General features: G+C 50.9%; 1 protein-coding gene across 3 annotated transcripts in view; it reads left to right on the top strand.

Annotated features, from left to right (window-relative positions):
• Positions 1 to 22,846, top strand: part of wdr70 (WD repeat domain 70) — a 33,292-nt gene that overhangs the window by 8,993 nt on the left and 1,453 nt on the right. For 2 of the 3 annotated variants that reach the window (XM_027003499.3, XM_027003498.3), the window contains exons 10-17: positions 5,167 to 5,341; positions 13,661 to 13,760; positions 14,338 to 14,422; positions 14,573 to 14,711; positions 18,719 to 18,819; positions 19,184 to 19,263; positions 20,455 to 20,571; positions 21,043 to 21,205. In XM_027003499.3, coding sequence (XP_026859300.2) covers positions 5,167 to 5,341; positions 13,661 to 13,760; positions 14,338 to 14,422; positions 14,573 to 14,711; positions 18,719 to 18,819; positions 19,184 to 19,263; positions 20,455 to 20,571; positions 21,043 to 21,205 — 960 coding nt within the window. The remainder of the gene's footprint in view (positions 1 to 5,166; positions 5,342 to 13,660; positions 13,761 to 14,337; positions 14,423 to 14,572; positions 14,712 to 18,718; positions 18,820 to 19,183; positions 19,264 to 20,454; positions 20,572 to 21,042; positions 21,206 to 22,846) is intronic. The other variant, XM_027003500.3, reaches the window with a different exon arrangement.

Below are 22,846 nucleotides of genomic sequence, written 5' to 3'. Positions count from 1 at the left end.
CCACCTCTTGGGTGACGAGATGAGCGTCTCCCGCGGTCCAGGTGCCGGAGCTTGGAAGCCAGAACGCCTAGATCCAGGGAATAAAACCTGGGAATAGCATACACTAACCAAAATCCATAGAACTGTAAATGAATCCCCAGTAAAAAAAAAACCAAAACAGAACAAATTGTTAAAAAAAAACAGTAAATGTTGGAGCAGTCGTGCAGTAAGCAGACACTGTCTGTACTTTGTAAAAAGCAATGAGAGTATGAAGGATAACAATTTCATTACGCTGTTCAACCAAAAATGTGTTTAATGTGATAAGGAGCAGTAGTTGGACGTGTTCTGCTTGCCTTCTGCACAGCGCGCTGCCCGGATCCATGGGAACGGCCCGTTCAGACCCGTGGAGTCTTTGGAAGCAGCCACGTCTGCAGATGTTTGTAGTTTTAAACAATCAAAAGTAGGAATGAGAATGACCAGAAATTCTGTGCAAGTTACTTATTAAAACACAGAATGTGAAATGCATGGTTTTACAATTTTTTTTTTCTGGAATCTGTTTTCTGGAATCTTCTCTGCATGTTTGTTCGTGGGTGCACAGCCACCACCGGGAGTGCCCCTCTAGCTGTTGACGCGCTCCCCAAAGCCGTGTAGCCCCGTGCGGGTTACTCCGCCGCCTCCCGATGTGAGGCAGCATTCCTCTCCTGAGGTTTTCCGAGGGCAAGCCGTAAAGTGTGATATTTTATCCCCCCCACCAACATCGTATAATGGCTTCTGGGAGATCTTCCCGCAGGACTGCCCCCCCGAGACCCCACCCACGCGTCCTGTGAGAGCAGGAGCCTGTAGATTGATACGCCGTAGGTCCCTTAAAAGCCCTTCTGGGTGTCAATGTGAGGAACTGGTCACGGATAAAGCACTGTGCTGGTGATCCACCTGTTTTTCCTGTTTATCCAGGTACTCGGCTGTTTTTCCCAGGGTGATGGATGTTACTTTGAGTTATACTTCGTATCCGCGGAAGGTTGAAACGTAGGACGGTGTTTCCACTAATCTGAAATCCAGAGCGTGACAGCAACCACACCAAGTCTCGCACCCGGGTTTTCCAGGCGGCAAACACCTGACCACCAAACAAAAGAGCTCGCTCTCCTCCGGGCGGTCAGCGCACACGTTTAACTGGACCCCATCATAGCAGTCGGCTCTAATAATGTGGTTTATTTACATTGCAACCTTCTCAAAACCCATAATCCACAGATCAAAGACTTCTTGTCTACTCCGGTGACCAATTCATTAGAAAAATAAATCTGATTTTTAAATCATTTCAGCTTTCTCTTCTGTGTATTTTTATGCCATGGCTTCATTTTTGGATGTGGCTCCCCCCCTCCCGTTTTAAAGAACATTTTGACATTTAGTGGGAAGAGAACTAGTGACATAAAGCTTGCACGTTGTGTGCAGATGTCACCACATTGTTTTAGGCTGTTGAGAGGCGTCTGCTCCTGCTGTAAGATTGCTCCGCTTTATGGCCACGGAACAACACCAGCGCTTAATGCGCTGCTCATTTCTCGCATTCCGCAGTTGTTGGCCAAGCATGTCTCCCGTGCCATCGCAGCTCCGTAACGGCTACGGAGATGCCCTCTTTGGGGGTCGATGGAATGCAGAGGGGGACGCCGGGGCGTCAGGAGGGAGAGCCGTCGGGTTCCTCCACACTCCAGCGACTGTACAGCGACTGAAACTGTACCCCGGCTTTACAGACGAACTGTTCCGTGTCTGCGAGGTATGCACATAGCGCCGCGAGGCCGGCACTCCACCCCATCTCCCTACCTCCCCCCAGAAGACCACTGGAAAGGAGAGCCGAGGCGTTGGGGCTTGTCCACTTTAAATCCAGCTCGTTAACAAGCTCTTGTGGTAAAGCTTGTAAAACAGGATGCGCTCTGATTGGTGGGAAGCTCTGGCTGAGTGTCATGGCAGAAGAATCTCCTCAGTCCACACAACCTTATACGTTACCCCCTCCTTATATCTGTAGGCCACTAAAACAGAACGGAAGCTTCTCCTCATATTCACACCCACACACGCACGCTGTCGGCTTCCCCACGCTCAGTCGCATTCAACCCGTCTCTCCTCTTTGATCATTTGCTCTTTCATACTGGCCTCCTTATCATCCCATCTGGGGAGTTGACCCAGTCATTCACGGCTCCCAGCGCCACATGCCAGGCCTCTGGTAGATCGCATCTGTCCGAGGTGTGGAGCGAGGCCCCCGCCAGGCCAGTACGCTCCGGGCTGTTGTGTGAGGACGGCGGCGTTAGCTTGGGAACCTCCCACGCGCAGCTGAGATTGAATGGCTGTCGTGGTTTTTTTTCCACACTGCCCCCCCTCCTCGTGGGCAAAGTTAACCCAGTTAAGGGGACCAGTGGGGAAATACAGATCGGTGTCACCACAGTTCTGCCAGTCACATTCACCTCGCCATGCTTCAGCCTTGCTTGCTTGCTAAGGCAACACTTAGTGTGTAATCTCAACACGATGGAATTATATTTATATTCAAATACTTTACCTGCGTCGTCCTTTAACTGTGAACTCAGATGGCCTCCTATCTCCGCCGCTCTCCTATTTGTGCATACGGTGTCTGGCAGTCTTACGTCGCATAGCCAGAGCAGTTTTGGATCGGCTGTGGTGAAGTGAAACTGTGGCTGATCTCTGCAGGCTATGGGCCGTGCAGAGCAAGTGTTGGTGCAAGAAGCAGCCTGGCAGCTGCAGCCGTATCGCGAGCGCTGTCCGTGCCGAACCTAGTTGACTTTCCTGTGATATTCTGTTCTTTTGCGATATCTAGGAAACGATCGGCACGTGCCTCTGCATAGTTCGGCGTTTGTTTTAGTCTCAGTTAGTGCAAACGACTGTGGAGTCCATCCTTTATCAGTGACGTGCGGTTTGGTGGCTCACCGGGTCAGAGGTCAGCCGCCACAGAAAGTAAACACCCAGCATCGTTAGTAGGATTTTAATGCGTCAATATTTCTAATTAATCAACAATTAATATGGTCATTTGGACAACACTTGAATTGGGGGGGGGGGGGTTGTGTGATATGAGAGTTCAGTGTAAACAGCATGAAGGCAGCTCAGATGGGACAGGTGGGTCCATCTGTTGCTATGCAGAAGACCTCCCTCTTCTCGACAACACTTTCTCTTCTGCTGGGTCAGATGTTCGCAAGGTCAGTGATCTGAAATCCTTGAGTCTCAACAGTTTTGCAGCTTTAACTCTCTGGAGCTTCGCTGCTTTGCCATCTTTTGCTCAGTCTAGTCCAACGGAAAAGACACATGGGTATGCTCCAAGTGTAATACAAAAGAGAAGGTGTTTATAAGCTTCCAGTGCAAAGGCCATATAAAAAAACCAAAAAATATTTTTTAAAAGTAACATTTAGTATTTACAACTGTTTACAAGTTCAAAGCAAAAAAACAACAACCATAAATTCTCCATGCTCAATCAACTTCAAAACACTACTGTCTTGAATTTTTCCTCTGAAAATGTATAGGGAAAAACAGGATGTGTGATGTCACTTCCTGTCTTTGGGTGGGACAATTTCCCATAAAAGTCCCCTTCAACACAGGCTATAGTTTCTTTTCCCTCCAAGACAACATGGAAGCCTCTCCACATAAATTCATTTTTCTTTTAACCTATTTGATTTATCAACTTAGTTAAAATATACAAACTTTTCTGTCCAGATAAACATTAATATTAAAACCTAAAACAATATTTAATCTCACATACTAATACAATAAAATACAATTTAATACATTTCTCTTCCCCTGTAGGTCCTCACTAAATAACACTACCATTTCCATGCATGTTAACAATCACTCAAAAAATCACATCAATAAAGGGTGACCAGACAATTCCTGCATGTTAAATTACATTCAAACATATAAAAATGTATTTACATACACAGCATATGTGCATCACAAACAGCCTGTATGAACCCACAGCAATGGAGGGGAGCTCCATGATGCATCTCTTTCTTTAAACACGACATGAATGTGGCTGTTATGGAATCTGGTCCTGACCACTGACTGAGTCATCAGCGTTTTTATTCTCCTCTCAGGACCCTCTGACCCCCGGTGTCATGCTCAGAGGAGCGCTCGGACACGCTCGGCCTGTTGGCTCAAACACTTTTATTGTTCCGAAGAAAAGACACCAAGGAGTTCTGTTTCGACTCCAAGAGGAAGGTGCCAAGAACCTGCCATGTTGTGCTTTCTAACAAAGGTCGCGCCCATTAGAAGGTCGCGGGGTCTGTTAGCTCACCGTGACCTTACGAGCCATCTAATTTGCCTCCGCAACCGCAGTGAGAGACATTGCTCAGCGGCCACGTTAGCAGCCTGTTAGTAGCCTGTCGGGGGCGACCCGATCAGCCTCCACCTGCCTGGGCTTTCTCGCTGGGCCCGCTCTGTCGCTGCTGCTCTCCTGAGGGGCCTGACCCAAATAGAGCTGCTGCTCCCCTTCTTGCGCCAGTTGCTCTTGGCAGTTGCTCACCGTGTCCCTGGCGAGTCAGGTATGCCGGCTTCCTGCGCTGAAAACGCGGTTGGTTGTTGTCTGGGAAACGAATCACCTCCTTCTTTTATTATTTTTTTTTTGTTGTTGTTGTCTCCCCCCCCCCCCCCTCCCATTTAATTCCCTGGCGCCGAGCACACGCATGTGGCCACTGTTTATTTCTCACTCTCTCTCCCTTATCCACCCTCAGCAGCTGTAACGTGTTCAGCAGATGTAGAGAAGAAAATTGGAATTTCATGGGTCCTTCGAATATGCCTGTCACACTGATGTTCTGTTCCCGTGCTCGCCCTCTCGCTCGTTTGCCCATGCCTTCATGGCTCCACCATGTTGAAATATTTGAAGAGTATGGATTATGGGTCGTGACGTGCCCATGATGATTGTAGTTGTTGTGTTTGTAACCCAGTGAGAGGTGCCCCATGTGAAGATATGATGCACAGTAATGTCCAAAGCAGTTGCACACATATTTTTGGGCAAATCCATGACTGTTAAAAATGGTAATATTTCTCTTTTTAATTTTTTTAATTCTACTTCACAGGCTTTAATGTTTTTAAGCAGCTGGTGGCCCGCTGACAGTTTGTTGTATGCATTTCTGACCAACATGTATACCTCTGGACGTGAGACGTTCTTGTGTGTTTTGTAACCGTGTCCTACGTTTTCGCCAGAACTGTGCGGACCTGGGACCTGAACAACGAGAAGAAACACAAGTCTGTGTTCAAGCCCCGATCTCTTCAGGGAAAGAAGGTCACACCCACCTGCTGCACCTACAGCCGGGATGGCAAGCTCATCGCTGCCGGCTGCCAGGACGGCACCATCCAGATCTGGGACAGGAACCTGAGCGTGAGTCCTCCTCTTTTATTTGTTATTACTCTCTGCAGCAGGACGCTTTTAGTGGGAGAGGTGATGGGTGCAGGGGAACTGTTCCTTACCCTGCGGGGGGGAGAACTCCGCTACGGTGCCGACCGTCGTCATGCCAACCCGACACTGACCAGACCTCCGCCGTGTGCTCCTCCCTAAACACGCAGCGTGGGTGTCCACCTGTCTCGTCCAATGCCTGATAAGGATGAATGGAGGTTTGGGGCTCGGGGGTTGCTCTCGGTCTGGTGTAGACGTTGAGGCTTCGCTGGCATCTACTGTGGGCCGAAGGCAGAAGAACACTAGTGTTTCTCTTTCGGTTGTGTGCTCCTCAAAGCTATGATAAGGATCCATCTAGGGGGGAAAATGGCCTGAGAGGTCAGAGGCCAGTGTCGTGAGCGTGGAGAGGCATTCTGAAGCAACCGAGAGGGCTAATTGTAAGCACTTTGGTTCTTTCAGTTAATTACATCCAATCAGACGGTGCATTCCTGGCCTTTTGACTGTGTACTTTGGCTGTGGGGTTGCGTTTTAGTCTGACTCCGATCTGTGTGAGCAGGAGCTGCATGTGCTTGATGCTGGAGGCTTGTGAGGGCCTCGAGTTACTACTGTGACCCGAGCGCGACTAGGCCCTGGGGTCACGCAACCACGTCTTCTCCCTGAGTCGATGTCCTTAGTGCGGCCCGCTTCAAATGAACTGCCCCGCAGTAATTGGAAACTACTGGGGCAACACCTCCACTAGAGGGTTGATTTCGAAATAAAGGGAGGATTTGGCACTCGGTCCATCACATCTTGTTCACAACTGTCTTACTGCAGCCTGAACAAAGTTACAAAGTGTTTTGATCTGATTTCGGTCTTCACTTTGCGCTGGCAGTGGAGTGGACCTTAAGAAAGCTCGTGTAGGTGCGCTCGCTCCCAGCTGTCATCCTGTGTTACGACGACCTCCATGGCTTGTTATTGCCATGTTATTATTTTCCTTCTTCCTGTTTTCTCGTTCCTGACTCCTGGAACCTTTTCACCACCAAAAGGTGTAAAGGTGCCACGATAAAACGTTTCCAGCCACGTCACTTCCGTGGCTCCGGCGTTGCTCAGGACGACGTCCCCGTCTGAACAAACAAACCCGGCAAAAAAAAAACGACTTCGGACGCCTCGTCATTCAGAAGAAAAGCGAGGTGGAAGTGCGCTTAATTTGGAGCAGGAGGGTTGGGAGTTAATTCTCAGCACATGGGCCTTGCACCACACGCCCCCTCTCACCGTGCCTGACGAGGTTGAGCGAGTGTGAATGAGTGTGATCAGGGCGTGCATATAACCGCCATTGTTAATGTAGAGACAGTGAGCGACAGGCCGCAGGTCTTTGTTTGCGGCCAGGCAGAACAAGGCAGGTAAAGGATTCGGGCGGCTCAGCAAACGACTTGTATTATATTATCCCCTCGTCCTCGCCAGCATAAGCCGCTTTGCCGTGGAAGGGTCTTTTTAAGTCACAGGAGCTGTAGCTACCTCAGATGTAGTAGTCTAGCGGGGGGGGGGAAATATGCCGCTACCTTCAGTCCACCACTGTTTGCTCACATCCTTGCAGGCTTCGGCCGCTGTGACCAGGTATGACCTGACTTTTGCCAGCCCGGGGTTTTGTCCAGCGTTTCTGGTGCACCTGGGAGATTCTTCTTTCCATCACCTTTGCCCAGAGGCTCACCCTGCAGGCTATTTATTTAAAGAGGATTTAAGAGCTCAACTTTAACACTCTCCAGAACCCCCGTGTCAATGGCTGTAAGTTATTTCTATTTAGACAGCAGACGATGTCCCCTGGTTTCTTGCATTCCTTGATGGCTGGCCCGTGTCCAGCATTTTATAGACAAGGGAAGAACATGATAGTCAGCAGTGCGACATGTTACTTGTACGTGTAGCTACCCGTACGTGTCCGACGGGAGCTGTAACAAGCCGCTCGTTGTGTTTGACATTTCTCTCTCTTTTTTTTTTTTTGGATGTCTTGCATGTCGAAGGTTTAAAACACGCCAAGTACTTCTCAAAACTACCGCATTGAGTGGACGTGACATAAACAAATGTCTGAACGACTGAGCAAATGTCTGTCCTCCTGACTGAGGCACCGGTCCGCACGGTGTGCTGTATGTAAGTGTAAACGGACAACTGAGCTGGTGTACGAAGGCAAACGCGAGATTCGTTCAGCGGTGGCATTGGTCATGGCGACCAGACCCCCAGCTGGCTCCAACCGTAACAGCTGAGCCAGCGATTGAGTGAAAAACTTGTAATTTATTGCAGGTTGTACTTGCAGACTAAATATTTAACCAGCATTCCCCCTGGGAGACAGCAATAACAACTTGCTTGTTGAGCGCCTAGAATAAGCCTGAGCTGCATCTTCTTGGAGGTGTTTCAGCTCTTTGCCCGCTTGCTGGTGTTTGACGGGGACGTGTAAGGGACGGAGAGGACGTTCATCCGCAGAGAGCCAGTCTTTCCGAGTTTGTGCGCTCCATGTTCCGGATCATGCCATCTAAATATACTCTTCACTGGAGTCACTAAGGTAGAGAAGCTCGCTGTCTTGAATTTTCCTCTGTTGTAAGTCCATGATGCAGACCAGTAGACCTAAGCCCCCACCCCACCCCAACAAGCATTACTCATGATTCAGCATGCAGACAATATCAATTTGCTAGATAACCTTGATCTCGGCTGCCACTGTCAGGTAGGATGGCTGTTCTTCTTAGTGTGAGTGATGGGCCTCATTGGTCCTTTGATGGAAATCCAGATGATTTGGTTATTCAGGGTGAACAATGACCGCACGCTGCTTCTCCCTGCTCTGGGCTTCCTTCTTGATGGCTGTTGGGTAATGTGTTCATCTGCGTAGGAAGAGCCTGCACTTCCAAAGGAGATCGTTCTTTCTTTTGCCCCCGTTACCTAGGAGCTCTACGCAATCACTCATCAAAGGACAAGCTGTTCGACTGCCTTTGAGTTCGGTCAGCGTTTTGGCCATTTTTCTGTCAAATAAGGTTTTAATAATCTAAGTTGCCATGTCGGATTATGTGATGTCATGTTACGTTAGGTGAAGAGGCCCCATTTAAGACATGCGACTTCTTCTGGGTGAAGTAGGTCACATACACAGGTCGTCTCCGCTGTCTTCTGATGGGAGTGACGTCCTTTCCTGTCGCTAACATTCCGCCACTTGATTTGTTTCCTCTGTTAATCTTGGCTCCCATCATAAAGTCCTACACTGAATTTCGACTGACCAACACCTGACCCTCCTCCAGAAGTGCTCCTGTAACCATCGTCTGCTTCTATGTTTTCGGTAGGGTGGAGGCGCTCGGCCTGGTTATGGCTGCATTTCCGGAAGACCCGTCACCCCAACTTTTATCGTGGTATAGCTGCACTGGAAATTTGTGTGCATTTCCACTTCACGCTCTCAATATCCCTTTATTTCGATTGGTCCGTGCAAAAGCGTCAGCTGGCCTATGAATTCCCTGGCACCCTGGCCTCTGCCTCAAGCCTCCTCCCTCTTTTCCTGCTCTGTGGCACGGCACAGACCGGCTGGTCTTCAACAGCTCCAGCAGCAGCTGCTCCAACTCCTCGCTCGGAGCAGCACGGATGAGTCTAGCCCTCCGCCTGCGCAAAAACACACAGACGTTTTAAGAGGTTTTTGGAAAGTGAGAGTATGGGGGGGGGGGAGCATACGTGTGAGTGAGTGTGTGCACAAGAGTGTTCAAGATGCTGTGAGTGTGCATGCATGACCGTGTATGCTTGTGTGTGAAAGAGAGTTTGTGTGAATGAGTGTGTGGCGGGAGTGAAAGTGTGTGTGCATGCGTACACGTACGTTCTAAACCCTCATTCATACCATCAGTACCATCAGATGGAAAAGACTCCCCAGCTAGCAGCTCTTTTAATCTGAGAACTAGATTGCAGTAAACACTCATCTGTAGACGGAGGGATGCCCGTCTCCCTTACGACTAGTACATATCCCGTCCCGGAGCCTAAAACTACACAAACATTAACAGTGCTCCTTCACTGAAGTAGATATGAGTAGACTAGCAAAGAATACTTGAATAGGAATGTTAAATGAATAGTAAAATATTCCAGCTTTGATTTCCACACGCAGATTCAATGCTGTTAACATATACAGCGTCTAGCAATAAATCTTATTTTTATCTGGTGCTGGGGGGGTTTTTTTGGCCTAAAATAAAGTGATGAGGCTTAATAGAAGTTATGTTTTAAAAAAATAAGCCTCTAGTTTTTAACACACATTCAGCAACTAAATAAGAATGACTGACTGACTAAAATCCTCGATTGCAAATGAAAGGATTATGATTTGATTATACTCAGCAAAGTTCAAATATACGACCAAGTACATGGAAGTGTGTAAAAAGAATGACTTGCCGACCACAACTGTGCACTTTACGATTCGATTGTTTTGCTCCAGCTGTGCGGGGACAACCGCCATAGATCTGGAGAGTGTATTTCTGCTCCAGCATCGCGCCTGGCCAGTGCTACACACACTCGAGCGGTTTCCTCACGACACACCCGTAAACCAGCCAGAGTTGGCTGACCGGCCTGTGTGCTGCGTTTCAGATGGGGACCGCGTTTGAGCGCAGCTGTCCTAAATCTCTCCATGCCTGGAATAGTCTTTATCTGACGACGCGCGGTGTGGAATCGTAAACCTGGAGTTACATGTGTAATAATGTGTTAAGCGCTTGTGAAATGAACTCTCATCCTAATTTAAAACCTTTGTCAGACATTCTCCTGACCTTGAGCGATCAGCAGACTTCTCTCGAGATCCGTTTTGTACAGAAGACGCACGCCTGACGGAGAACATTAGGAATGTGGATATGCCAAGAATCTCTCAAGACCGATTCTCCTTAAACGTGGAGGTGGAACGCTGATTTTACCATCTGTCTTCCTTTGCCTCTGACTTTGCTGGGGCTGACCTTCTCTACCCTGCTCCTCCTTCTCCTTCCTCACGGCGAAATCCCACAGAGGCAGAGCAAGTTGCCTTTTTCGAAAGAAGCGGGGAAGCTTGAAACCCGTACTGCCCGGCCCCTCTCGGGGTCTGCGTTCAGGTCCCGGCTAACTAGGGTTCTCGCGCAGATACAGACTCGACCTGCCTCTCTGTTCGGCGGGGGGGCGGGGGGGCGGGGCGGGGCATGTCGACGCCAATCAAATCTCTTCCTTCGCCCTACGCTGCCCCTCCGACCCAGCTCACCTCGTCGTGACCCTCATCACCCCCGCCTTCACGCTCCTTAATCCCTCCGCCGAACGTTAAGCCGACACGCTTAGCCCCGTTCCCCTGAATTCACGTTAGCAGAACTTCCTGAAGGTCTTTTAGAGGTCCTGTGGATCAGAGGTTTTATTTTTAAAACATGGTGGCTGTTTTATTGCTCAGTGATGTGGGATTCTGGGCGGACGACGGTGCTGAGCACCGTGGAGATTAGTGACTCGCGCTGCCCCGCGGCTGCTCTAATCTTGCTCTGCGCAGGTCTCCCCCACCGCCGCCGCGGCGACCGGCTGGAACCGAGGCAGCCGTCGCCAGCTCCGGGCCGTCAGCGAGTCAGCAGGTGGAGGCGGACAGATAAACGGCGCTGTGCGGGAGAACCGGCGGCCAATCGCGGGCAGGAAACCGGAGCGGTGGAGGGGCGGAGCGTCTGCGGGCAGAGGCACGGGGCAGGGAACCGCGTGCGGCCGCTGGAGGGAGATGAGGCGGCGCTATCTTGGCTCTTCGCGCCGCTCCCACGGAAGTGCTGACGACTGTGGCCGAACGCTCGCACGGGGCGTGACCCCCTCCCCTGGAGGTGCCGACGTGCCCCTCCCCTCAGACAGCTGGATATTTTCACCTTGCTGCCTCTCTCATTCATATACATAAATATGAGTGTGTGTATATATCTGCATTCACCTCATTTCTGTCTGTCTTCCGGTCTCCACCCGTCACCTCTAGCGTGTCTACGTCTCCCTCTCTACTGACACCGCAACCCCCACCCTTACCAGTGACTCAGGCAACCTGTTTCTTACCGTCTCCCCACTTACGCATACACTTATGTGGGGAAGAGGGCGGCAGCTGAATATATACGTGTGAAAATATGTATGTGTGTATGTATGTGTGTATGTATGTATGTATGTATGTGTGTGTGTGTGTGTGTATATGTATGTGTGTGTGTGTGCGTGCGTGTAATATATAGAAATTACATAATATATATATATATATATATATATATAATATATATATATATATATATATATATATATATATATATATATATATATATATATAATAAATAAAATGTTTTTGTGTTTTTTGGTTTTTTTTCCGTGTGTTTGTCATCCCGTTGTTGTGGCCTTGTTTTGCGGTGGGCCCTGCTTCTCGCTGCCTCGGTTCTTCTAGCACTCATTCTTCTTCACGTGCGGTGTCTCACGAGGTTTCTGTTAGAGTTCCTCCATCCCCCTCATGTTCTGTACGCGGTCTGGTTGCGCTCAGTGCAGGTGTGCTGTGCGGTACATATAGAGACACTGAGAAACGACAAACTGAGATGGAATATATCCATCATTTGGCATATTCATTTGTTTCATACACATTGCATAATGTGACTGAGTCGCTCTATGCCGAGGGAGAATATCCCAGCGGTTTGGTTTATTCTGCGTTTGTGGGTCATTTAAAGTTTCAGGCTGCTTTGAGATGGTTCCAGTTTTAATCTCCCAGAGCGCGCACTCTGGCGCACACACTCAGTCTGTCGCCAAAGATGAAGACATTGAACAGAGTGTTGTGGAGGCACCGAATGCGTTTTCCTGCCTGTCCTGAGAACACCTGGTTAAATTTGCTCCTGCGATAAGACTGCAGTGTGTTGAAAGGAAAATTAAACCCAAAAAACTTTATGTATGTGGAGTGTTTTTGTTTTGGGTTTTTTTTGAGTAGCTGGAGTTGATAACTAACAGATGATGTCGTTTATTTGCATGTGTGTTCAGCCTTTAGTAGGTGAAAGTGGAGTTTGTGAAAGTGGTCAGCATTGAGTGTAAACCAAAACACACTCTTAACCACACACTCTGGTCAGCGCTGCCCAGAGACTCAACTGCCATTCCAGTCTCAGCCTGTCATCTATAAATACGCCGTTCTCTGCGGTTGAAATTCGTTTTTATTGGCCGTTTTTAACCTGCTAGCGAATCCGAGCCTGGCTACCAGTCCCTGAAGTGCGGTGGATTTTTATGGATTTTTATGGATTCTGTCCCGTGGGAGGGAAATGCCACTCTGGTTTTTGCACTGAAAGGCACGTGTCTGTCCCATCACACGTGCCCGGATCTGAACGCGGGCTTTTACTGGCCGCTGTAAATCACCAATACGGCTCGGCTAGCCGTGGTTTCAGCTGGCGGAACTGTCAGCTGGCTCCCCTGACGCGGCGGTCCACTGTTGTCAGTGCGCGTCATTGGGATGCGATGACACACGGTCGCTTGGGAGAGCCAACCGGAAAGGCTAACGGTGATTTCATTTAGGACAATAGGGAGACGCTCTTTGCTCGGGGGCGAGGGAGAGGGGGTTGGGGTGTTCAACGTTTCTGGCTTCAGGGGTGGGTGTGTGGTGTGAGGCTGAGAATTCATACTTCCCTCTAGTGTTTCCAAATGTTTGTGTTCTTGGTTCTCCATCACTTCCTTGAGTTCTCGCAAACTTCCAGTACCTGGCTTGTGTTGTTTATAGAGATTAGCTGTGAGGATTACATTTGTAAAATCATTTCAAATAACATAAGTTAAGCTAAGGTAATCAAACACGTCACACTCCATTTCACTCTTCCCGTAGATTGATGGCATGTTAATATTTTTGATTGATTTAGACCATAAAGCTTAAAGGATTAGGTCAGCAAGATGGCCTCCTCCCATGGCCAAGGTAAATAATGCTGAACACTGTTGATTTTCGACTCAAAACTATTTTCAGATCAAAACGACTTTGGAATTGCAAAGGTCCAAACATTTCCAAATCTTTGGTGGTTTTCAGGGTTGAAGTCAAGTATGGTATGTTTCTTTCTTTCTTTTTCTCTCTCTGTCTCTCTCTCTCTCTTTCTGTTTCTCTCTTTCTCACTCCCCCCCTCCAGCAAATGGAAACCTCATGTCCTCTTGAAGTGATTGAGCATGAAAGGACTCTTATGCGACTTCAGTGGCAAATGCAGACTATTCGCATATTCTAAAAGCATCTTGGTGAGAGCCCGATGGCGGTGGACTTGGTCGCCGTGCGACGCACATTCATGGGTGCGGAAAACTGACGGATCGTATGAGGAACTGAACAGCGGGTTGACATCTTTCTGTTTCCTGTTTTTATTTTTTGGGTCTGTTGTGTAGGTCCACACCAAGTTCCACTGTCGCCAGGCCCACGCGCCCGGCTGTGACACCTCCTGCCTTGTGTTCTCCTACGACGGAACGACGCTGGCCTCCCGGGGAGGTGAGTCCGGACCTCTGCCGCGTCACCGCAACCATGCGCGACGTGGAGTGCGGGGTGGGTGGATGGTGGGGGGTGGCACAAAGCCGCGCTTATCACCAAAGAACAAAGGTGCTTGTCTTTCGCCCTGAAACGGCAGAGTAACGGAGTGAGAGGCTGAACTGTCCAGAGGTTGGCCCGCGCAGCTGCGTCCTGCCGTTTACAAGCGCAGCCTCGCTCGGTCGGGGGTGGGGTGGGGTGGGGTTTGGCCACCGCGACAAGCCCTCCTTTGAGCGTGCCGTCTGCTCTCATGGCTTTAGTCAGCAGTCAGAGAGCCCCAGACGCAATCCTGAGGCAGCTGAGTCAGGTCTGACCTCTGAACATTCAGCCTGACCCCGATTTATTCTGTGGGACAATTATCTTGTTGGGTATTTTTTGTCCACATCTCGTCCGTCCACGTGGGAGGGGCTGGGAAGCCTTTGATGGCCCCCCTGCCGCGCTGACGGCTGCGCTACTCACTCGATCGCTATCTTGACATTCGTCGCCGCCCTCAGCGTTGACGATTCCCACTCTTCTCGTCTCATTTCTCGTGTGCATGCAGGCGACGACACACTGAAGACGTGGGACATTCGCAGCTTCCGGAAGCCCATCAATGTGGCCACGGGCCTGACCTCATACTTCCCGATGTGAGCCTGAACTTCCGGAATCGCTGACCATCTGACCTTTTGCCAATCCGTTGCGCACCAGTTAAAGTGATTTAATGTAAAAGAATGACTCCGTTGTGGGCTTTAGTGGTAATGCAGTGTTTAACCATGTCCTTGTGTGTTGGAGAACAGGACAGACTGCTGCTTCAGCCCTGACGACAAGCTCCTGGTGACCGGCACGTCGGTGAAGCGGGACGAGGGCCACGGCACGCTGGTCTTTCTGGAGAGACAGACCTTCAGGAAGGTCTACGAGATCGAGGTGGCCAGTGCTGTAAGTGTGCACAGAGCTCTGTGTGATGCACCCTGGGTCAGGGATGCAGGCAAATCAAGGAAGGCAAACAAAACCCAAAATATCTAGCCAGTGACCAAGTTTAAATCGGCACAGGTGCAACCAATTGTAATCGCCCGCTGGCTTTCCGTCCCCCCTCACCGCTATCGGTCATGCCTCCGTTGCCATACACACATTTTTCCCATGTGCTACCAGCTTCCTCCTGTCGTCTTTAAACTGGTCTTCCTCCGTGCGCATCCGTGTATAAAGAGGCAGGTCATGGCTAACGGAACTAAATGCAGGCTTCGGCTCACTTCTTAATGTTCCATTAAACTAGATCCCATCCGGAGGATTCAATTCCAGCCATATACCTTCACGGCTGTCAAGAAACCGATGCAGTTCAATGTAGGGTTTTTCTCAATTATGTACAGACCCCGTGATCTGATTTTAGTGAACATGAAAGATGAATTTAACCTCCTTCCACGTGGGAGCCCAGTGTCTAAATGGGAGAAGTATGAAATGATGGCTACTAAGATGCTTGCCTGTGCAGAGTGTCAGTCAGGCTTCTAAAAATGGTCTTCACCAGATTAAACAAAGCAGACGGAGTCTGCAACGTTCTCCCACTGCCAGAGCTGCATGTCTGGCACAACTCTGTGATCTCCAAGTACTGGCTACACACCTGACCTCTCTGAAAGGCGCAACTTTTCTCTCAACCTCTTTATCCTACCAAGAAAGGGAGAACTGTTCCAGAGCAAGTGGCCGGACCGCTTCTGGGGCAGTGCGGCGCTCTCCTCCGAGCGACGATCGTAGGCCTCCCATCATGCACTGCTTTTACCATGCGGCTCGGGGCTTTACATCTCCTCATCGCTCAGTCATGAGACGTAACACCGTGGCTCGGAGACGCCTCGATAACGCCACACGCCAGAGACAGACCGACCCAATTCCTGCCTCAACCACAACAAAATGTCCCCTCGTTCGTTCATCCCCCCACGTTCCGGGTCGGCGGCGTCGGGTTCACCGTGGTGTAAATGCCCAAGAGGCCCCTGCCACCGAGTTATTTATAGGTGCCTCGCCCCGGGGTGACCCTCACGAGCTCGCTGTTTACCGTGTTTATCCAATGCGGCTCTCGGCCGAACGGCCGAAGAATGTAAGTGCTGCTTTCTTAACAGCCGGTGCGCCAGGCGCTCCTGTGAAAAGAAGGGCCACCAATCATGTGGGTGTAAACATTCAGCGTGACCCCGGCGCAGGGTCACGCGCCAGGGCCGTCAGGAGGGGCGGCGGCGGCGGACACGTTTCCACGCTGGGTTGTTTGACTGTCGCATGGGAATCTCCAGGCTCGGGCCTTTCCTTCACCAGTGCGAGATTAGGTGAGGGAGCTGCTCCTCCACAACAGATGGAGATCGGCTTGGGCCCAGGACTTCAGAACTCTACCACGACTAAAACAGAACCTGTCCTGTTTTTGTAAACGGTTGATGCACATCTCGAGTTCACTGAACGTTCTCGGCGATCCATCGGGGACAGGGTGCAGTTACAGCACAGAGCCAAGCTCTTCTCTGTCTTCAGGAGAGGAAGGTTTTTAGCACGTGCTAAAAATATACACAACCCAACGTAATCAAAGCGCGTGAAGCCGGGGCAAGCTGAGAGCTTGTCGCTCGCGGGATTATCCTGCTCCGTTAAGACAGGACGCAGGTGGTTTGCTTTGATGTTTTAGCACTTTGACTCCTTCCTATCTCCTATTCCTGACACAGAAGAATAGAGCACGGAGCCTTAATGCGTTTCCGTCATCCGCCAATGCGGAATCGCTCCTGAAACGTTCGTTCAAACACCGGCGACGGCCTCAGACCCTGAGCTGGGCTCTCGCTTGCGTCCTCGTGTTGGTTAGATGAAATTATTCTGTTTTTTATTTATTTATTTATTTACTTAAAGGGGCCCTCGGGATTGGTGAGCAGACCACACACTCGCCTTGTGCGTACACATATGCCTGCAGTTGTCTGGACAGGCTCCAGTGCACGTCCAGCGCTGCCTGACAGTCCACCGTGACGTACGACAGAGCTTTAAACTCCAGGACGGAGGTCACGGCGCCGGGCGATGTCTCCGTCTCCACCTCGTCTGGCTGGGCTGCCAGCCGTGATTGGCTACAGCCTTCACGTCCTGTCTGCTTGCGCGGTCTCCCTCTCCACGGCACCCGCTCCGCCTGGCACGGCCCTCCGCAAAGCTCCAGGCACACGTTGCAAGGAATGGGAAGGACTGGATTCTTGCATGAGAGAGTCTTAAAGTATGAAGCTTGCGGTTCTTTTTTGTCCTCATTCCAGACATTATTTTGCTGTCCATGTTTTAAATTTTTTATTTATTTATGTTTGAATTTCTGATTTCATTTTGTCGTCAAGTTGAAATGCACATTTGAACGGACCGGCCTGTAAAACTACCATATGTTCGTTCTGCCAGTTACGGCGCGTTTGATATTTTCTCCTGGAGCTTCGCAGTAACTCAGAAGTGGGGAAAGATGACGGAGGTGCTCGTCGAGGTCTCCTCTGATTCTCCGGGGGGGGTGAGTGTTCCGTGCGGAGCTCCGTTGGCCTCGGCACGGCTGTCCAATTTCGCCCGAGCTGCACCTGGTCACGGAGCCGACTCCTGGCTGCCATGTGGTAGCGCTGGCTGCCACGTGGTGGAGTTGCGCTCGGTCATTTACTGGCCGAGGTTTGTGTGTGGGCGCAGGTATACGTGTGTATGCACATGTTGCATGCAGGAATGGGATAGACCTCGACCATACACATTCTGTTTCACACACATGCCCCACCACACAGGGAGCCACACACACACACACACGTACATACAGTTCCATTGTCGGGCAAGCAGATGTGCCAAAAGCAAAACACATATACGCTCGTGAACCGTGACGCACCCGAGCCTCTACTACAAAGGCATTACTGGCGTTTCTTCAAAAGCAAAGTCCCTTTGTAAACAATCAAGTTTTTCTCTCTCAAACACAGCGGGACGGATTAAGCCCACCGACATCCAGTTAAGCAAATCGGGCTCCGCTGCGCCTCCGGGGCCCGGTGGGGGATGGGCCCAGAGCCCCGCTGTATCAGGCGAGTTTTGCCCGGCTGGCGGATTGGTGTCTGGGAGGATACCGGGTCTCTCCAGGGGTGGACGAGGGCCAGAACAGCTGGAGGAGCAGCAGCTTTCGCCCCTTGACTGATCCCACAGCGCCTGGGGACACTCCACCAGCGCCCGGGCTGGTCAGAGCAAGGCTGGCTCGTCTCCCCCGCCACAACAAGTATTTATTCCGCTCAAAATTGATCGTCACGGTGGGTTAGAGCGTCCGGCCGTGTTTTTGGATCTGCTCATTGGGGCTCAGTTCGGTCCCCCGGCTCTTCTGTTTACTATAGAAAGAAGATAATTTCCCTTCTGGATTTCCCCTGTACGTTAATGCGCTCGGCCTCTCAGTGTAGGGCACAAAATATAGCCTAGGCATTCTGACAAATACAATCGTTTTTGCTATTAAAAGTGAGCGATTTCTTGTCTGCCTAAGAGCTCTCCAGGCTGTAGACATGCAGGGAGAAGTGTCTGCGCGGTGACCTCTGTCCCTTTAAGCCTTAGTGTCGTTGTTCACAGCTACGTCGCTGTCCTGCGAGTCTGTGGGCTTGCTCTCTCTGTCTGCGTCTCTGTCTCTCTGTGTCTGTGTTTTGTTTTTTTTGTTTTTTTCTCTCTCTCTCTCGCTCGCTCGCTCGCTCTCTCATACACACGCCGTCACATGCCCCTTGGCAGCAGCCCATCTGTCACACAGAGGATGGGAGATCCAGGCCTCTACCCAACACCCAAACACCCAAATATAGTCAACTGGGGCCTGGTGAGCAGGAGCGTACCCCCCCCCCCCCTGCCCCCCTTATCTCACTTCTGCCCATTTGCTTCGAGTTCGGTAGGTTTCCTGTTCCAAATGAAGAATGTTCTGTCTTTTCCCTCGTCTTTCCCCACCCATCTCTCTCTCTCGCGCTCTCTCTCTGTTTCAGAGTGTGGTTCGGTGTCTCTGGCATCCAAAGCTGAACCAGATCATGGTTGGCACGGCGAATGGCCTGGCCAAGGTCTACTACGACCCAGTCCGGAGTCAGCGGTATGACGGTCCACTCCCACCCCCTCCCATCTTGCCACCTCCTCCACTGCACAGGAAGAAATAATAGCTTTGCGTGTGTGTGCGTGCGTGCATGTGTGTGTGCACTCAGTGACTTGCATCTCAGCGACTTTTCTAGGCAGGGAAAACGCAGAGTAGCGTGGGCAGAGCGACGAGGCCCCTGCACTAACCCTCGATAGCGGGGACTCGTGAGAGGGGACCGTTCGTCCTGTCCTCCATTAGCAGTGTTGAAGCGAGGGCAGTGACCCCCAGGGGTGTGTTTGCAAACGGAGATAAAGCAGAGAGCTGCATGTTTTTGGGGCGCGGGGTTTATCGGACGCTTCTGTTCTGGCTGGCATTTGTGCAGGGGCGCCAAGCTGTGCGTGGTGAAGAGTCAGAGGAAGCAGAAGCAAGCCGAGACGCTGACGCAGGACTACATCATCACGCGTGAGTGTCCTGCTGCGCCGGCCTGCAAACGTTGCGCAGACGCGCACACGCGCACCTATATACACAGACACACACGCACAAGCAGTTGCTCCCTCTAGAGTGATGTGTACACACACACACACACACACACACACACACACACACACACACACGCGCGCGCGCATCCTGCCTCTTGTGTGCCGAGGATGATGTGCAATGCCAGAGCAGTCCAGGTGTACACACTCATTTGTGCAGCAAGCAGGTGTGTGTGTGTGTGTGTGTGCGTGAGAGCTTTCCATCGGATTGCTGTCTCATGCAGCCCTGTGTCTGCAAGACACGATGCCATTAGTGGCCATTGCCTTGGGAACCACGCGCCCGCCACGAGGGCTCCAGGCATGTCAGCGTGACACACACACACACACACACACACACACACACACACACACACACACACCAGCCCTCTAGACCTCCACTGTTGCCAGCCTCCAAGCCCCTCGCCACCTCTCCCCTCCCGCGGGGCAGTAAAAACCCTCCGCACCCAACACACGCTCAGCTCACGGTGCCCACGCTAGCAGTTTAGCGCTTAGCACGCGATTTAAACACACGCATCTGACTAATATGATGTGATGGAGCCGAGTGACTCGTCCCCAGATAGGCATGGAAAATTCGCTGGGGGGCGGGAGAATGATGATCCGTGGGGGGGCAAATGAATGTGTCACTAGTAACCTTTTTGCTTAATGTAGCATGCAGGATAAGAATTAACACTGCACAGTGACAACAGAGACCCTGAATGGAAAAACACTTCATCTTTCCTACGCCAAGCTTTTCCCTGTGACCCCACTCTCTCACACACACACACACACACCAAACATCAGCTCCTCTGTCATGTATTTGGGTTGTGTTTGACACACTGTGAAATTGGGAGATCAAAGGTAAATAAACCTAAATAAGTGTTACAACCTCTTACTGGTTGCTGTGGTGGAGCTGAAGGCCGTAGTACTTCCACTGTGATGCTCCCCCCCCCCCCGCTGCTCTGATGAGGCGCGTGAGAGTGTGTGTGTTTGTGTGTGCACGCGTTTGTGATTTAAATTTTTTTTGGTTTGGATTCATTCCTTTTCTTTGTGGTGATTTAACGAGCGACTGTCTGCTATAGGGAAGTTTATATACTGTGTGTGTGTGTGTGTGTGTGTGTGCGTGTGTACGTGTTTTTAGCCCATGCATTGCCGATGTTCCGTGAGGCCAGACAGCGCAGCACCAGGAAGCAGTTGGAGAAGGACCGGCTCGACCCAACAAAGTCCCACAAGCCCGAGCCACCTGTGTCTGGCCCAGGTGAGGTGTACCCGCCCGGCCACGCCCCTTTGCTCCTCTTCAGGTAGCCTGTAGCATGCCAGACCTGGGTCCTCGTGTGAGACGCCCCTCCCACAGCCTCTGTGACCCTGCTCCCAGCCTGTCACTCACGCCAGTCAGACTGCCCCCAAACATTCACAGAGCGTCTGCCACAGTGCCTCTTCATCTCTCGCCGTTCTGTGTGTTTAAACACAGTGTAAGTTCACTCCGGTCATGTGACGAAGGGCATTTTCCTTCATGCTGTGCGCACGTGTGTGTGTGAGCGTGTGTGTGTGTGTGTGTGTGTGTGTGTGAGAGAGAGACATATGCTTTCCTGACCTGCCGCTGTTTACAACGCTCCGCTGCCCCAGCGTTACGGCCTGGATCACTGGGGCTGTTTGGAGCGGCAGGCTCGGGAGGCCCACGCTCCCACACACCGTTTGATCTCTCTTCATTTCTCGGCCCCCTGCGCAGGCAGAGGAGGTCGCGTGGCTGCGCACGGCGGCACCCTGTCGTCCTACATCGTGAAGAACATCGCCTTGGACAAGACTGACGACAGCAACCCGCGTGAGGCCATCCTGCGGCACGCCAAAGATGCGGCAGAGAACCCGTTCTGGGTCGCTCCGGCCTACAAGCGGTAAACCACTCTGACCAGTCACATGGGAGGGAGAGGGAGAGGAGACTCGGGTGACAGACGGATGTGTGATTTAGAAAATAAACAAGGAAAACCCCCGCTAGCACCTGACAGTGTCGTGGGCAACAACAAGACACCTTCAGCTGAGGAAAAACATCAGACAGCTATCGCTGTAATTGGAGCGCGGGTGTGTATGTGTGCGTGCACACGCCTCTTTCTCTCTCACACGTGGGCACGCACACTAACACACATGACTCAGCTCAGGTTGCATCTGCAGCTCCCAGCCCCATTACCACACCTCCGCCGACAGAGGCATGAATGTTTTAAAAAGCCGTGCAGGTCGCGTTGCAGCCTGGGCGAGAAATGAGGCAAAGGCCATCGCAACTAGGAAATGGAAAATGGCCGTAGTCGGATAAATAGCACCGTCTGGGTTTACCGCCGTGTTTCCTCCCGTGGTCGCTTCTGACGTGCGCTTTCACGGGTTCCCGCCCTTCACGCTGAAGCGCCCTGTGCTCGTCTGCGCGTGTGAAATCAAGAACGTCTCCCCTTTAATTATTTTTTTTTCCCCTCAAAAAATTATTATTATTATTATTTTTTTTTAATATACAGAAAATGCATGTCTCAGCGAAAGGTTTTCCAGCGTTATGGAATTTTAATGGACGTCAGAGCCCTAATTTTATGTTCTGTTTACAAGCAGTAAAAAGACAGGGGGTGTGTGTAGGGGGGGCAGAACTGTAAGCAGGGACGTGTGTCCCGATTTGGGCTTTTTCACGTACATCACCGTGAGGCGGCAGCTTTTAGCCTCTTATAGGAGTGGAACACGCTCTCTGCTCTGAGTGTTGGCTGATAAGAAGCCGTCAGCCTGCCATCTCTCCGTCGCGCACGCTCGTGCTCTATCCCTCTTTCCATCCCTCCAGCGCACCCCCCCTTCTCTTGCGCCTTCGTGTTTACCTGGTCGAGGGCGAGTTAGACGGACTCGCCTCAGAGGTGGTCTGAGTGCCCGCTGGCCTGTTAGCGTCCACCCTGACACGGTCTGATGGGTAACAGATAGGCGGGCTAAATTAGCCCCTCTGTTGGACATCCAAGCTGTTGATGATTGGTGTGGGAACGGGCTATGGAGGGCGGATGACCTTGGGGGCTGAGAGTTGGAGGTGGTCTCCGCCTCCCTCCGGGTTTTTTTTTTTAAAAATTTTTTTTTTTTATAAACGTTGGATTAGCTCTGCACAAGGAGCGTTTGGGACGCAGGTCTCAACACTCGGCCGGCCCCCGAGCAGGTGTTACAGATGAATTTCAGTGTAGGTCCTGTTAAATCTTTTCACTTTTCTCATACCGGTGTCCGAGTTGTCTGTGCGAAGCATGTCCGATTAACCCTGTGGATTTCACATCTGGGCTTATCCTTTTTTTTTTTTTTTTTTTTTGTGGAAAAGGTTCCCGTAGTGTTTTGAAGCATCACAGAGTTCGGTGTTTGAAATCCAGGCTAGTGTTTCGGGCGTGTGAGCAACTGCTTGTAACCTTACCTCCATCATCACAATTGAGTGCAGTCTTTATATTAGCATGCCCCATTGACACGTCCCTCAATTACTAGAGCTAATGACACTGTTGACACTAACAAGCGCTATTGTAACGCTTTGGGGACAGAAAGCG

This window comes from Electrophorus electricus, chromosome 19, assembly GCF_041902795.1.
Source record: "Electrophorus electricus isolate QZ-2024a chromosome 19, ASM4190279v1, whole genome shotgun sequence".
In the NCBI taxonomy this organism is placed as follows: Eukaryota; Metazoa; Chordata; class Actinopteri; order Gymnotiformes; family Gymnotidae; genus Electrophorus; species Electrophorus electricus.
This window is presented reverse-complemented; position numbering and strand designations above follow the sequence as displayed.